This window comes from Mesocricetus auratus, unplaced genomic scaffold (assembly GCF_017639785.1).
Source record: "Mesocricetus auratus isolate SY011 unplaced genomic scaffold, BCM_Maur_2.0 Super-Scaffold_100008, whole genome shotgun sequence".
Classification (NCBI taxonomy): domain Eukaryota; kingdom Metazoa; phylum Chordata; class Mammalia; order Rodentia; family Cricetidae; genus Mesocricetus; species Mesocricetus auratus.
In genome coordinates this window covers 56,128,265-56,144,287 of record NW_024429192.1, presented here as the reverse complement: position 1 = coordinate 56,144,287, position 16,023 = coordinate 56,128,265, and the positions used below count along the sequence as shown (strand labels likewise).

At 48.1% G+C, this 16,023-nt stretch overlaps 1 protein-coding gene across 3 annotated transcripts in view; it reads left to right on the top strand.

The window, feature by feature from the left end:
- Mylk (myosin light chain kinase) overlaps positions 1-16,023 on the top strand; it is a 176,552-nt gene that overhangs the window by 99,927 nt on the left and 60,602 nt on the right. For all 3 annotated transcript variants that reach the window (XM_013114547.3, XM_021228014.2, XM_021228015.2), the window contains one exon: positions 7,160-7,246. In XM_013114547.3, the coding sequence (XP_012970001.1) occupies positions 7,160-7,246 (87 nt within the window). The remainder of the gene's footprint in view (positions 1-7,159; positions 7,247-16,023) is intronic.

Genomic DNA, 16,023 nt, shown 5'->3' with positions numbered 1-16,023 from the left:
TTTCTCTCCAGTTCCTTGGAAGTCAGAATTTGGCCCCTGGCTACAAATTAGGACCTGGAAGGAGAGCTAAAAGGGGAGACACCAGCTGAGAGAACAGAAATGACTCACAGTTCATTTGGACTCGGTCTGGTTTCATTTGCAGGAAGGAAAAGGGGCATTCTTCTTCCCCAGACTCACTCCCCATTTCCCTTGCTGTTGTACTTGGAGATGTGTCCATACCATCTGTTAGATGAGCCGCTTGCCATACATAGCTCTGTTTTCCCATGAGGAGTCACCAGCAGGCAGACACTGACGGTTAGCCCACCTTATGGCAGCTTTCTGCCTCCTTCAGGTTGGTGTTTTTGCCAAGCTGAGTGACCTCCTGTCTTTTGTCCTCTCGGATTTCCCCACTCCCAGGACGTGGTACTCAGAGGTCTCCATAGATTTGACCATCCTTTGCTACTGTCAACGTCAGATGTATGTGTGACAAAAGCATCTTTCTAAAAAGCAGATCCATGGCTTCAGTCAAATTCTCTAAGAGTATTGGTATGTGCCACCTTGGATAATGAGTGCTGGCAATAGGACCACACAAGACCAGCATAGGAGACTATCTCAACAAAGAAATAAAGATAAGGAAAAGGAGGAAGGAAGGGAGAAGATGATTGCCCTTAGGAGTTGCTAGCAATGGCTGAGTTTTCATCACTGAGCTCTTCTAATCCATCCGCTATGGCTGCCTGCCTGATTTCTGGGTGGAACCAGTCCTGCATCCCTTCCGGAGGACAAGAGGTCCCTCTCTACTGTGCTGACTTCAGGTTGGCTTTCCTGCTCTCACTCAGCAAAGCTGGCCATGCCCTCTGAAAGCCACTATCACTCATTCAGCCTGTGTCCAATACCATTAAGTATAAGATAAAGATAAATTTTAGAATTTCACAAACAGGAATCCTGTTAGGCACAGGTGTGTTCTGTTTCCCTCCCTCCCTTCCTCCCTCCCTCCCTCCCTTCCTCCTTCCTTCCTGTCCTCCTCCTCTTTTTTTGTTTGTTTGTTGTTCAATACAGGGCTTCTCTGTGTTGCCCTGGTTGTCTTGGAACTCACTCTGTAGACAAAACTAGCCTTAAACTCAGAGATCTTCCTGCCTCTGCCTCCACAGTGCCAATGTTAAAGGCATGTGCCACCATACTTGGCAAGTGTTCTGTTTCTTATAAAGCAGGAAGGAGTAACCTGCAGAATGACTAGTAACAGCACTACTTGGGTCATTTTCCTATGAAAATGGATATTTATACCCTTTGTTGATTGTGGTCAAATAGCTCTTCCTTCCAAACTCAGCAGAAGGTAGGTATCAACTTGTCCCACCCAGAAGGGTACTGAACCTATGATAGGTAGAACTTGCCAAAAAACTCACCCACAAGGAAAGTAGCTGACTTTTAATACGTGCTGTGGCTGGAGACTTTTGTATTTCATCTTTTCAGTTTCTGCAACAGGGGGCAGGCTACCTTTCCCAATGAACAGAGGGGTGGGGAGTTCAGCAAAGCCTGACAAGAAGCCCTACTCCAGGCTGAAACCCCACCCAGCAAACTGCAATATACATTGTCCTGATAAAACTCAGGTATGTCTGGTCCTGGGACCTGCCAGACCTTTCCCAGCTGATTCTGGTCAGGGAATTTGTATGTCAAGAGACTTGAGAGCCATGCAATGGTAGTGCACACCTTTAATCCCAGCACTCAGAAGGCAGAGGCAGGAGGATCTCTGTGAGTTTGAGGCCAGCCTGGTCTACAGAATGAGTTTCAGGACAGCCAGGGTTATTACACAGAGAAACCCTGTCTCCATGCACCCTCCACCCCGGAAAAAAAAATTAAACCACTTCTGAGAGACCTTGTTATCCATTATTGCTAGCCCTCTGCTGCGAAGTCACTTCTACTCAAGGGACATTCATTCCTACGATTCCCTCCCAGCTCGGGCCTCCCTTCCTCAGGTACCCTAGCCAAGGCATCCAGCCTTATCTTCATGGGGAGTATGGCTTCACAGCCACAGAAGATCATGATGTTTGTGTAGGGGGAGCACGTATCAGTGGCACCCATACCATCATTCATTCATTCAACAAATGTTTGGGTCTGCACCCTGCCAAGCACATCTCAAGGAGCTGGTGCTTAGACTTGACTTACGCATGTGCGTGCGTGTGTGCGTGCGTACGTGCTTGCGTGTGTGTGTGTGTGTGTGTGTGTGTGTGTACACGCATGCGCGTGCGGTGTCACGTGTTGTGGAGAAAGCACAGCCAGGTGATGGAGAAGGAGCTACTGCTTCAAGAAAGGGTTGCTGAGGACTTTTGGTAGAATGAACATTTGAACAGAGACCTGCAAGACGTGAGGGTAGGGGTTCTAGAAGTGAGAGAAAAGAGGTGAGAGGGGAAAAGAGCAAGAGAAGCGCACAGTGAGACTGTGGGCAGTGTGGAAAGAAAAAGCAGGCTGGCGGGCCAAGCATCACATGCAGAGTGCCAGAAGACAAGGCTAAAGAGGCCCAGGGAGCAGGGCTGCAGAGTGGTATCAACTGGAACGGGAAACCAGGCGTTAGTCCAGTGTGTTGGGACAACACCAGATGCTTGGGAAGGCTCACTCGGGCATCTTCACGGTGAGCACACCCAGGATGCCTCAGGAAGAGAGCAGGGAGGCCAGCTGAGGGGTGTGATGGCTTTTAGACTTGGTGGAGTCGATAGGAGTGATGGGATTCGTCATCTGGCTTGATTCAGAGGTGACAGGAGCTGCTGATGAACTGGGTCCGGAGAGATGGAGAGGGGCCAGTACTCTGACTTGTTACACCTAGGCTTTCATGGAGGAATAAGGGTCAAAACCTGGAGCCTGGGGACCATCAAAGGGGGAACCATCAAAAATGCCATGCGTGTGAAGATGAAAATGCCCAGGAGACAGCTCCAGAAATGTGTCAAGTGGGCAGATGTTTAGATGCATCTGGAGCTGAGGGACTGAGGACAGAACATAGGGTAGAATCCACACATGGAGACCATTGAGTGCCTTGGGATTGAATGAGCTCCTGTAGTGGATGTGACTGAAGGTAAGACCAGAGAGAGATGAGAATACAGCACTGAGAGGCAGAGGCAATGCTGGGGTCTATAAAGGAGGCTGGGATGAATGTCCCCAAGAAGAGACAAAGAAGTCCAGGAGAGAGAGAGAGAGAGACCCAGGAAGCCAAATGGTCAGGATTCTAGAGAGACAAGAATGACCAGTGAGTCTGATGCTGCCACTGAGACAACTCCGTCTGATTGAGAGATCATTAGGGACCTTCACAACAGGGATTCAGAAGAGTGACAGTAATATCAGCCTGTTCAATTACATAGAGACCCAGTCACCTGCTCAGGCCACCTTCACTAGTTGGATGGGCATCTAAACCCAAGCACTGGCTCCCAACCACTGTGGTCAGCTGGCTGGTCCTGAGTAGAACCTGATCTGTCTTGATCTGAGTCCTGACATGTTCCTAATCCTCTCCTGCATTCACATTTATTGTTTAAATCTTCACACGCAGATAGTTGGTAGTAGATTGGACTGAATCAAACTGCTGTTTTCATAGCTCCAAAACACTTAAATAGCCCGAGACCAGAGGATTGTGTTGTATTTAAGATTAGCCTGGGCTGTGTGGCATGTTCCAGCCAACCTGGGCTACAGGATGACAGTTTGTCTCTAAAATAAGGAAAGAAGGGAGGAGGGAGGAAGGGAGGCAGGGAGGGAGGGGGGAATTTAATATTGAGAAGTGTTGTGGTTCTGCCTGCTGTGAGCACATGAAGACCACAGGGAGATAGATGCATGTGTGGGATAAATACCTAGTAAATGCCACCTGTGATTTCACTTTAACATTTGTTTGGGGCCTGGGGCCATGAAATAGAGTGTGTGTGGAGCTCAGAGGACAATTTGCAGGAATCGTTTCTTTCCTCTCACCATGTGGGTCGCAGGGATCAAACTCAGATCCTCAGGCTTGGCAGCTTGCGCCTTTGCCCACTCTGGCTCCTCATCTAATACTTGCTACCCACGTCCACTCTTCTGTAAGATGTTTTCCTAACTAGGAAGGTTCTCTTCTCATAGTTTAGGAGCTCATCCAAGGGCTCATCACCACTAAACAACACAGCCACAAGAGTTCACATTTCCCCAACCTAGTAGAATGCTGCTTGCCCTTAGGCAGAGAGACCAGTGAGAAATGAGCCATCCCAGGAGATGTGGGAACCCAGCCCCCTACTTTGCCTTTCCTGAGGCTCCCCAAGTTCAAACCCTCTCCCAAAAGGTTCCCAAAGCCTCCTTCTCCCTTCCCTAGGGTCAGAGTCCAGGGATCCTACCTCTTTGCAGGGGGTGAGGGGAGGTATCCCAGGGGCCTGAGTCCAGCAGTAGAAGGGGTGAGGCATTGTCCATGTAAGGGCAGATCTCCTGATCTCTTTAGGAGCCCCTGTTTTCCACACCTCTATCTTTTACCCCCACACTTTTTTTAGGGGCACAACCAGGTCAGCAAAGGACACCAGCCCTGGGGCCCAGATCTAGAAATAAAACCCAGTTTCATCACAAAATGATTAAAATAGACAGAAAATACAAGCTGCTCTTAAACTTTTATTACTATTATTTTTATCCCCCGGGCAGCATGTGCACACAAAGCTGGTTTTGATTAAGCGTATGGTCCTTCCAGCCCATTCCTCACTGCGGTTCTCACAGTGACCAGGCAGCTTGGTATTCCTGGCTGGGCCCCATGCTGCATGCGCAGCCCCCACATTACTAGCACTTTAGAGGGTGCTGCTCCTTCCTGAGCCTCTGGATTTGGGATAGGCCTGGTTTGTAAGGGAAAGTTGAACCCTTTTATTCAGGGCCTGATGGGAAGATAAGTTGCAGAGAGTGGAGCTTCTCAAAACCAGCTTAGTGTGCACACCAGGTAAAGTGCTCACACTTCTAATGAACCCATGGTGCCCCAGAGCTGAGGGCACTGCAGAGGTGGGCACAGCTGGTAGACAGCTTTCTGAGGTGACAGGACGCTAAAGCCCATTAGAAGAAGGCGAGGGAATATGGCTAACAAAAAGAATGAATTCATTTAGGTGAGTAGTGCTTTTGATCTCTCCAAAATACCATCTCATGCCTTGCCTTCTCTGAGCTTTGGGATGCAGTGAGCTAGAAAACATTAAAGTTCTCTTTCTACAGCTATGGCAGCAGAGACATGGGACAGCTTAAATGATTCGTCCAAGTCCTCAAGGGTGCCAATGACAAAGACAAAATGCACCAGAATAGCGACTAGCGTGACCCACAAGGCAAGGCATCCACAGGCCCCGCTACCCTCTTTCAGAGGCCAGAAAAACTCATCACCCTTGCTTGTGCCTCAGCTTATAGGTCAGGAAAAAAAGGACTTTGATTCTCTTTCCCAGACTCCTCTCTGCTCTGGAACTTACCAGGAGAAAATGAATGCTGAATCAGGAATTCAGTACATACTGTCATTCACTTCTCCTCCTGGGAAGGGGAGGGCAGACATTTCTGAGTGCATCTTTATTTAAAGTCCCAGGGGTCTTTCTGTTCCTCCAATGTGTCCACGTGAAACTGGCGCCCTGGGGTGTGGGCAGCAACTTGAGACTTTGTCAGCTCCACGTGGCAAGAAGCCTGAACTCACCGTCTGAGGTTTCTTTGCTCTTAAGGAGGTGGCAGGACATGGGCATCACACAATGGAGGAGGCAGCAGGGTATGGGCTGGGGTTTCAAGCTCTGCTTAAGAGGATTTCTTCAACCTTTGTTCCTTTACCCTCATCTACCGCTAGAACAATCCTAATTAAAGCTCAAATGGAGTCATTTCCATAGTTGTGTGTACATGGTTTTTTGGTTATCTTCAACAGGGAATTGACCTTGATATCCCTCGGCTGCCACTTAACTGAGCCTGTATTGTGCCCACATGCAGTCTTTGTCACTGGATTACGCAGCTCATAGAGAGGACAGGCATGTGGTGGAGGAAGGCTACATAAACAGGAGAGCAGAAGGAACCGTGTAGACAGATGCACATTCTAGAGCATGCAAGGGACCCAGTCTATGTTCCAGTACCACCCCTCACAGGAAACCCAGTCTAGGCGAGACCAGCTGAGAGGTGCCCAACCTGGAGGCAGGGATAGCCTGTTAGCCCTTCTTCTCCAGCCAAGCCACAGGAATGTGGCCAGAGCCCTGGCTGGAAAATCCCCTCCTCCCTCTGAGCTTCCTCCTTGGGAGCAGGAAATGAAGGATAAGGACAGGAAGGGACTTAGGGGGAGGTGCCGTCCATCCTCTCCCCAAAGAGTAGTAAAAACACAAGCCTGGCGATGGCCATTTAGCCAGCGGTTTCTTATCTAAGTCCTGGGTGGTTTCCTCACAAAGTTTGAAAATCCAGTCTCATGGAAACCCAGAGAGCCTTTTCTGCCCTGCTCCCCCCAGCCCCACAGTGCTGTTCACCTCTGTCCACAGAGAGAGAGAATGTATCTGACCCCAGCATTGTCTGAGCTTTACCTCAACCTGGACAAAGGAGCTTGCTACCCAGCCTCAGCCAATGGCCACTGTAGGGATTCATAGACCTGCCATGGGGGTGTACTACAGAAGCCCTTAAATGAGTCCCAGCCTTGGTCTCCCAGACTCAACCAGTGACCGGCTCTGAAACTTTCATCTGACCAGGCCTGACCCAGTGCCAAAGCTAGTCCCAGAAACCTAAGGCCACAAGACACCTTTTCATTCATGAACCCAAAGGCAGGGAGGCACCCAGTCTTTTTCCCCTGTGTGAGGCCCCTCCATTTGCAGAGAGCCTTTGAGATGTAAGACGTTTAGATAAGTGCATCAAGGCTCCATGTGGGCAAGAGAACAAAGGGCATTGAAGGCTTAGGCCCTGCTGAGTGGCCTTAGTCCTGGCAGGCTCTGCTGCTACAGCAGGGAGCAGTAACTAGCTCCCTAGCCTGGCCATCCATCCTGCTGGGTGACTGTCCCAGCCACCTGATTTATCAGGGCCATTCAGCGGGCGCTCCTTCTTTGGTGCTCCCCTGGAGGAAGGGCCTGCTGCAGGCGCCACTCTGTGCTGTAGGCGGGCACAGAGGGCCTCTGAGTGGAATGTAGGGTGGGTGGGCCAACTAGGGTCAAGATAGGGTTCTGACTGGGATGCTCCTTAGACAGCTGCTGACTGATGTTTGTGTTCCTTTTATTTGTTCCAGATGCTCGGACCGGTGAGAACACCAAGGTCCCGGAGATGAAATCCCGGAGACCCAAGAGCTCTCTTCCCCCTCTGCTAGGAACAGAGAGTAAGTGCCTCTCAGCTTCACCATACAAAGGCAGGAGTGCTGGCACAGCCCCTGCTTCCCGGTCACCCATTCTATCCTGAACTCCGTGAGGACAAGCTTCTGCCCATTCCCCAGAGTACCTGTGTCCTCCTGATTCCTGAGCCCACTACCTTTTCTCAACCCCAGTCTCTCTCCACCCCATCTATAGCCTAGGGCTGTTACATGTATTCTTTGTCTTTCTAGCCACAACCCTCTCTATATATCTCCTGCATCACTTTTTGGTTGTTTCTTAGATCCCTGTGGGAACGGTTCCTCATCTTTAAGTTTATTCTGTCCTATCAAGAGAGCCTTCCTATGGTGACTCTGTCCTTATGACATCAGCAGAAACGTCCAGTGGTCCCCGGTGCCCACAGACAAGTGAGCCTCTCATGTGTTCCTGTCCCGGGCAAGCGTACTTCCTGCATGTGCATCCTGGCTGCCCCCTCCCTGACAGCTCTTCCATAGAGATCCTCACTGATCCTGGGGAGTCCAATCTCCTTTCCTTTCTCATGCTGTTGCAGCTTTCCAGCAAACTCCCACTAAAGCCCCCTCAGGAACTTTCCAAAACATCTAACTCCCATCTTGACTGGATGTACCTATATGTCCTGTGTGTTCCCTGAAGGCCAACCCAGCCCTCAGGGTGACATGTTGTGGACCTCACTAGTGTCTCTCAGAGTCGAATTTCAGTGTATTAGAAAAAGGCAGGGAGAAAGGGCACAGGTATAACCCAAACTGCACATGGCTACCTCCCTCCTTCTGGATCTGGGCTTCCCTGGTGACCAACATCTCTACTAGACAGGGTGCTTAGGGTACAAGCTGCTTTCATGCCCACAAAACTGCAAAAAAGAAAAAGCTGAATTATTTCAAAAATAGTATTTGAAATGCATTTACTCATCTTTATATCAGAGCAGTTGTAAAACATAGCCTACATAATCAAAATATAATACCTATTAAATAAAATTATCTAATGATATCCACAGAAGTTCCTTAGCCCTCAAAAACCATAATGCCACCCTGTCTTCCTCTGTGATTATGGGTATGGTTTTTATTAGCAGAACTACCTTGTGGCAGTTCTAGTTTTATAGGGCACAGAGTTGCATGGACATCCCCAGAACACTCTTAAGATTTAAAATAAACAGTCAGGCATGGTGCACACCAGTAATATTTGAGAAGCTGAGGTTAGACCAGCATGGGCTAGATAGTGAGTTCTATGCCAACCTGGGATACAGAGTAAGTCTCTCAAAAAAAAGTAAATTTAAAAAAGCAAAATAGAAAACAAAAGCAGAAGACAAGCTTTTACTTCTACTAGTAGAGGGAAGCGATTGGGCCTCATTGTTCCAAAGATCACTTTTCTTTTCACTTTAAGGCAGTATTTTATGACTGCTTTACTCTTTCCTTTGTAAAGCCGTGTGTTTGCCTTGCTGCTGAGCTCTCGGAACACAGCTAATCGTACTGAAGGGTCAGAGGTCCTCAGCCTTCACGGTGGGGTAGCCAAAGTGAAGTTATAATTTCTCCTAGATGTTTACATAACGTGAGATTCACTCAAACGGCGGAGGAGCCAGGACTGTTCCAAGTAGACTTTAATAAGCTGTTAAAGCCCAGGAACAGTCATACGGACCTAGGAGGAATGAGTTAGTCGTGTTATTCCCCAAAACTGTTGCCTGGGCCCTGCTGTGCTAACTATGGGAAAACTTGAGCAAGTGAAGTGTTGCTCTAGACTGTGACACAGACAGTGGTGAGGTGGCTCTCCTGACAGGGACAGAGGTCCACTCACCACATCTTCAGGTCTGGAACCCATTCTGTGAAATCCTGAGGAGAGTGAGGCAGGGTCAGAGCAGAACTGTAGAGGAGAAAAACAAGTGCAGTGAGTCTGTCAGACAATGAGCAGACCTAGCACTGGGCACTTTGCCCTGCAGAGCTGGAGGCCTTGGAAAACCCCAGCCAACTTGTCATCACCACACTCTGGAGTCCTGGATGGCAGCTATAGCTTTGTATTAGATTCACCTGTAGAACTTGGAAACCACCGTGCCCAGGCTGCCCCCAGACCAATTAAACAGAAACTCTAGAGTGGCAGCTGGGATTCCACGTTTGTTTATGTTCCTAGATCCTTCCAGCGTGTGGCCATACTAAAAGTCTGCCTTTCCATAGGAGCTGTCCCTGCTATCCATGGTTGTTTCAGAGCAGAAGCGGGTAGGCCTGCTGCCTCTGGGAAGTGTGCAGTCACCCAGGAGCCCTCCCACTAGGGCCTTGACAGCAAGATACCCTGTGGAAGCAGCCTTAAAAGGGGGGTGCAGAGTAGGACTGGCAGGAAGTGTTTGGACTCCATGGAAAACACAGGCACCACAGGATTAAACCCACCCACCTCTCTGCAAAGGATGCTTCCCTCCTCTGTGGTCCAGTGATGGACATCTAACCCCATGCACCCTGATGGCCACTTTGCCTCCCTGAACTGGCTTGTCTACTCAGTCCCCACCACCCTAAGCCTATTGTCACTCTGTGCATTGGGCTTGGCTTTGGTTGCCCCTCCACATATATTCTTGTCCCTTAGAAACGTGCACACCAGAGGCCTGAGGTTGATCCTTGGAGTCTGGCAAGGTGGCTACTCCCTGGGACAGGAAGCAAAAGTGGTGTCTTTTAGGTCTGTTTCCCCAATTTTTTACTCTTTGTGGTGTAATTTGTTTAGTAATTGCTTAAGTTGTATGTGCATGCATTCTCATTTGAGCATTTAAAAACATACAAGAATATACCAAGTACAATGTGAAAATCCTCTTCTAGCCCCTATTTCATTCTTGACACTCATTTGATTTTTTCTGTGCACTTTCTATGTGTGTTAATACACGAACACCTCAGCAGCAAGGGACTTCCCTCCCTGCTGAAATGGAATCAGACATGTGGTCTGTATGCTCTCATCGCATGTCATATCTGTTAGTTATTATCCTCATTCCCAGACATGTTGGATTCCATGAGTGGTCTTTCTGTGAGCATATGTGTGGTTTTGTCAAGACCGTGAAGTACCTCATCTAAGGAGGAAATTCATCTTTCTGAGGAAAGGGAGAGCGACTTTCCTGTCAAACAGAGTATATCCAGACCCCTCTCTGTGCACTCTCCTGTCCCCGGGGATAGTTTATTCCTATGAGCCAGCTGTTGGGTGTAGGAGTGGACAGTGTTGACCACACTTGCCAGGAGCCCCCAAGCCTCATTGTAGCACGAGGAAGAAGCCAGGCAGGGTGCCCCTAGTCCCCCGTGACTAAAGTACTTGTTAACCTGCCAGTCACTCTAGTCACAAGACACATGGGAGGAAGTTTGGGAGGGTTTGAGGTGAGGAAAACTCAGAATCAGGTTTTGAAGGAGGGAGAGGAATGTAGTTTATGTGGTTTGAAGAAGAATGAGAACATTGGCGAGGGAGGAGAGGCGGGCGGGAGCTTGGGGGAGAGCCTGCAGATACTGGAGGGAAAGTGGGGAGGACAGCTGAGTCAAACAAAACCTGTGTTCTGAGTGCAGACAGGCACCATGTCAGGAGTTCCTTCTACATGACTGGAGCCGAGTCGCAGGGCCTTGCAAATTCTTGTTGCCCCCATTTCATAGGGAAGCAAAACTGAGCCTTGGAGATGAAACTGCCCTGCCTAGCATCTCCTAGCTGGTAAGGAATGGAACTGTGGTAGTCTGTGTGCCCCCTCATCCCCCTCCTCCTTGCTGTATACTGGGCTTTGCTCCACACTGACCACACAGACACAAATGCTAGCCAGTTATTTCCCCAGCCCACAGCGGATACAGGAGGAGATGGGGTGGCAGAGGTGTCATCAAGACCATTGGAGCCCAGAAGTAGACAAAGGAAAGACACTGATATGTGTCCCTGGATCTAGAGACCTGTCAGTGTGTTTGCTGCATGCCCCTGGGTGGGATTTTTTTTTTTTTTTGGTTTTTCGAGACAGTGTTTCTCTGTATTGTTTTGGAGGCTGTCCTGGAACTCACTCTGTAGACCAGGCTGGCCTCGAACTCCCAAGTGCTGGGATTAAAGGCGTGGCCCTGGGTGGGATTTTTAAAACAACCATTCTGATAACATTTCAAAGTTACAGAAAAAGTACAAGAAGAGTGCAAAGAACTCTATATTCTCTCTACTGAAGTCACGAGTTGTTTTTATTTTTATCCCACAATTTTATCATTCTCTGTGTATATATTTATAATCTTCATTTAGATACCTTTTTAAATCAGAATAATCATATCTTTAATTTCTTACTCATTGTCATTATTTATTACTTATTACTTGTTCTTGTCTCATTACTTACTCTTGTCTCCTAAGAATATAACCACAATGTAATTGGTGGAATCAGGGAAGTTGACACTTAACCACTTTTGCTATCTAATCCATCCACAGTCTACCCTCCTCCATTTTTGTTACTTGGCCCAATAATGTCATTTGTGGTTATTTTCTCTTCTGGATGAAAATCTAATATCAGTATCCCTGGGTTACTTTATCTACTCCCTCAGCACAGAAGTGACTCCTCTCCTTGTTTTGGAAATAAAATGGGTGAATTGTGCAGGTTCAAGGAGAAGCACTCCGGTCTCTGCCTGTGCTGAGTTAGTGACTGAGAGACAGGTACTCCTCAGTGAACCTCCATGGGTCCCGAAGTTGGTTTGTTTTGATCACTTCCAGGGAATTTCTCAGACATGGGGCATGGCAAGAAACCATGGGTGGAGCTAGAGAGCAGGAAACAGAGGTCTTGGTTCTCCCACTAAACACATAGCTTTCCTCAAAGCCCTTTGTCCCTTTAAAACACAGTTTCCTCAGCACCCAGTGAACACCTGCCAAGGCTGGTCTCAAACCTTGTCTAACTAGGACATCAGGACACTGATGGAGAGTTGTAAAGGACACAGTTCAGGTGAAGCTGGTTATCTGAAGCTACAGAAGCAAATCTGGGGTCACACAGTGATAGAAGCGTCCTACAGAGAAGGTGGCCTGGAGCCTAAAGCCCAACATTGGGGTGCTCCTGCTGTGTCCGACCTGCAGGACATTTAACGTGGGTCTGGTGGACACCTAAGAGAAAGATGGAGGACAGGGGATACAGGAATGGACGCCAAGACAGGATTCTGATCAAGACGACAACTTTATTTCATCACAAAGGGATTTATATAGGAGAACTGAGGAGGGAAAGAGGGAAGGTGTACTTGTAGCTGCAGGGGCAAGAGGTCAGTGGGAGAGGTGGTCAGCTGTGTTGCCTGGCTACCTAATCTACAAGGCAAGAGGTCAGGGGTAGGAACTCCTATGTTGTTTGGTAACCTGGCAGTAGGGTCTGATCCTATCTATTACAATTTACTACTGTTCAGGCCTATCTCCTGACAACCTTGTAGTTTTTTTTAAATTAAGCTAATCTTTAACTGACTGGTAAACCCCAGGCTTGTTACTTAAAATTTACTTTATGTCAAAAGAGGTAACAGGGTGGTCTTAGTGTCACATCTTTTCTATAAGTATGTAATACAGCCTAGCTAACTAATGACTAGAGGTCTCTAACACTGCTGGAGGGGATCTCATTAACCAGTGGAATTCTTGGGGGGAATTGTGGAGGAAGGCAAGCATATTGCTTGAAGGATGGGGTCCTCAGGCTTAGAAGATGGTTTTAGAAAATGTAAGTTAAAAAGAGAGGGACATACAGGTGAAGCAATGCCAGCATGGTGACAGAGTTGGGGTCTGAATAAGAAAGAGAAAATAGGATCTATTGCTTTTACAGCTTAGCTAACAGATATTTGAGTTGGGTCCACAGTATTTAATTTTCTTAATCAAAGCATGAGTTCCTCCTGCTTTCAGGGTTCCTGCCTTTACTATTCTGAGACTTAGGAACAACTCAGGTGCAGTTTCCCTTGGAGTCTGAGCCTGGCCTGGACACTCACCTCTGGAAGGTGGTGCATTTAGGCCTCCTGGTAACCACAGTGGAGCATTTCTGATGACAGTACTTTTCTTTGTTTTGGCCTTTCTTATGTGTCTCTGTGAAACTGAAAGTCATATCAACTTGAAAATATCTATGGGTATCAAACATGTTGTCTAGTCCTCTTGGTCTTCTCTAGATCAAATCTTTTTTTAAAACATTCTCTGCAGGTCGTGGGAAATGTTAAATCCTGATAGAATCCACAGGGCTGGAAGGAAATCTAGAAGAAGTTGGGATTTGGCATCAAGACTTGCCTATCACTGTAAAGTGTGGGGCCCATGGAGAATAGTTAGGATGCTTTCACAATGCCCCCAAAGCAGGCACCAACTCTTCTTACACCCCATTACAGCATTCGTGTTTGACTATGACAGTACCCCACAGGCATGGGACACTGTGATGACCCCCTCACTAAGCTGCTACTTCCGGGTACTCTTTCAGCTTTCTTGGTATCTCCCTTGAGTCGATAACTAGCAGTGTCAGTCCTTCCCAGAAGCAGCCTATGAGAGCCTAACAAGTCGTGCTGACCCTGCTGGGCTGGCCATGCTAGACTCCTCTTTCACAACTATCATGACATTCCAAGGGGTTTGAGAATAAGGGCTTGCAGCAACAAGCGGAGTTGTTTTCCTCTGGAATCTTCTAATGCGACTGTCTGTGCTATGAGGGGAGGTGAGTGGGCAATTTGCCCAGAGATGGTAATTTTTGGAAAGCAACTAATATGTCTCCACATGTCTGTAATTATGTACTAGAAGGAGTCAGTGGGGGAGAGGACAGTCACTCGGTGCCTTGAGCCTTTCTCAGGGGGGTTGTCAGGACATGGCCCTCCAGCCCCATACTCCCTTTCCTTACCCAGCCCTTTTCACTCCCAGGAGCCTTGAGCAGAAAGTGAATGCTGACTTTGGGAATTTTAAAGGGTTTGATGCCTATTTATAGTTAACTACCTAAAAAGGGAAATATCCCCAGAGATCCAGAGATCCAGGGACCTGCCTGTACCCAAGGTTGTTGTTAATACTAGCTCCCTAACTGACCCTTTTCACTCTGCAAGAATAAGAAAGGGGTACTCATCTGCCTTCAAACTGAGCCGTCTAGAAACTTCCATGAAGGACTGACCCTCTCCCTTCCAGTACAGAAAGAAAGTTCTTGAGGCCAGTACTAGTTTAGGCTTGGGCAGAAAGAAGCAAAATCAGTCACAAGGAGCAGATTTCTTCCAGCAATACCTCAGCTGTCCTAGGACGTTTCCAGATTCTTTTATCCATGATTTTATTGGGCTGTTTCATTTCTAGCCTCGATCTCCCATCTAGAACAGAAGGCTCAGCTCCTGGCAGTTTTGATCAAGGAGATGACAGAGCAGAGACTTAACATTGTGGAAAGTTGCAGCAAGATTTGCACACCCTGGCTATATTTCAACATCAATTCATTAGAAATTCCCAGGTTCCCAGAGATCTAATGGTCTCTGTCCTCTCATAGCATCTTAGCAAGCCCATGCCCAGTTTGCCACTAGGGCCCCAGAGGTACAGCAGGGTGGGGGGATTCTTTAGCTGTCCCCTGGGAACTTGGTGTGGACATTTTGTGAGTAGGCTTCTGAACTGGATGGGGACTGGGACAGACCTACTAGGATGGGGCATGAGAGCTTCTTGGAAGTAGCATGCCTGAGCTGCAGAATGTGCCATTTGCAGAATGTGCAAAAGTCAGCCGAGGGTGTCAGCATGTACAGAGAGGCCACGGCACGATGCTAGTGCACAGAAACTGAAAGATGCTGAGTGTGTGTGTGGTGTGGAGGAGCCTCACTTAAAGACCAGTACACAGCTGACCAATAGCAGCTGGAAACCTGGAAATTCTCTAGGTGGCCACAAGGCATACTGAAACTTGAGAACCATGGACATTGAGAATAGAGAACACGAGGAAGGATGTTCCCCAAGAAGGAATAGTGTGAAAGAAGACTGGAGATGAAAACCAGAGCTGGTCGCAAGGACCTCGTAAGACCAGATAGACTTGGTCCTGAGTGGTTTGGGTAGTCACTAGAGTGGTTTCAACAGTAGAGTGACTTCAGATTTACATTTGAGAAAAGTCATTTTGGCCCCAATATAACAGATGCCTTAGGGCAAGGACTAGTGGATAAAAGGCCCTGGGATGGTACTGAGGTTAGAATGGGATGGGGCGTGCTGGTGGTGATTGTGAATGCTGTGGAGAAAAAAAGACTAAGTATGTATTTAGTTGATAGAATTAATGGGCTCTTGGAAAATGTAGGTCAGGAAGCAGTCTAAGGAGAAGGTCCTGGGTTTGATTTGGGGCAGGGAGGCTTGTAGTATGGGTTTGGCATCTCCTGGGGGGATGATGTCTAGGAGGTTAGACTCAGAGGTGTGAGCTCCAGAGAAAGGCCTGGCTCCGGGGAAGAAGTGGGCAGGAGAGAGAGACAGAAGCAAGTCTCTAAGAGTAGCAGCAAGCAAATATCCTGGATGCGGACATGAAAGTTGAGGGACCAGGTTTTGCCAGGAAGGGTGTGGAGTGGGCTGATTGTCCAGGGAAGTGCTCCAACTCCCTCTCAGAGACAGCAGGTGGAGGGCACTCTGTCCCCTCCTTACCCTGTGGAATTTGCAAAGGTGGTAGGTTTCTGTTTTGTTATAGGATGTTCCTCTCCCACAGTGGCTGGTCTAGAAAGTTTGGGGTGCTGGAAATAGAATGAGAGACAAAGAATCCAGGAGCTAATAAGGGTGAGTCTAGAGAAGTGGAAACTCATTAGTGATCAGTTTGTCTACTGAGAACTTGAGCGTCTGGACCAACAAGAGGGACCTGAGTTGAGACGCACAATAAGGTGCGATGACACGGAACTCCCATGAGGAT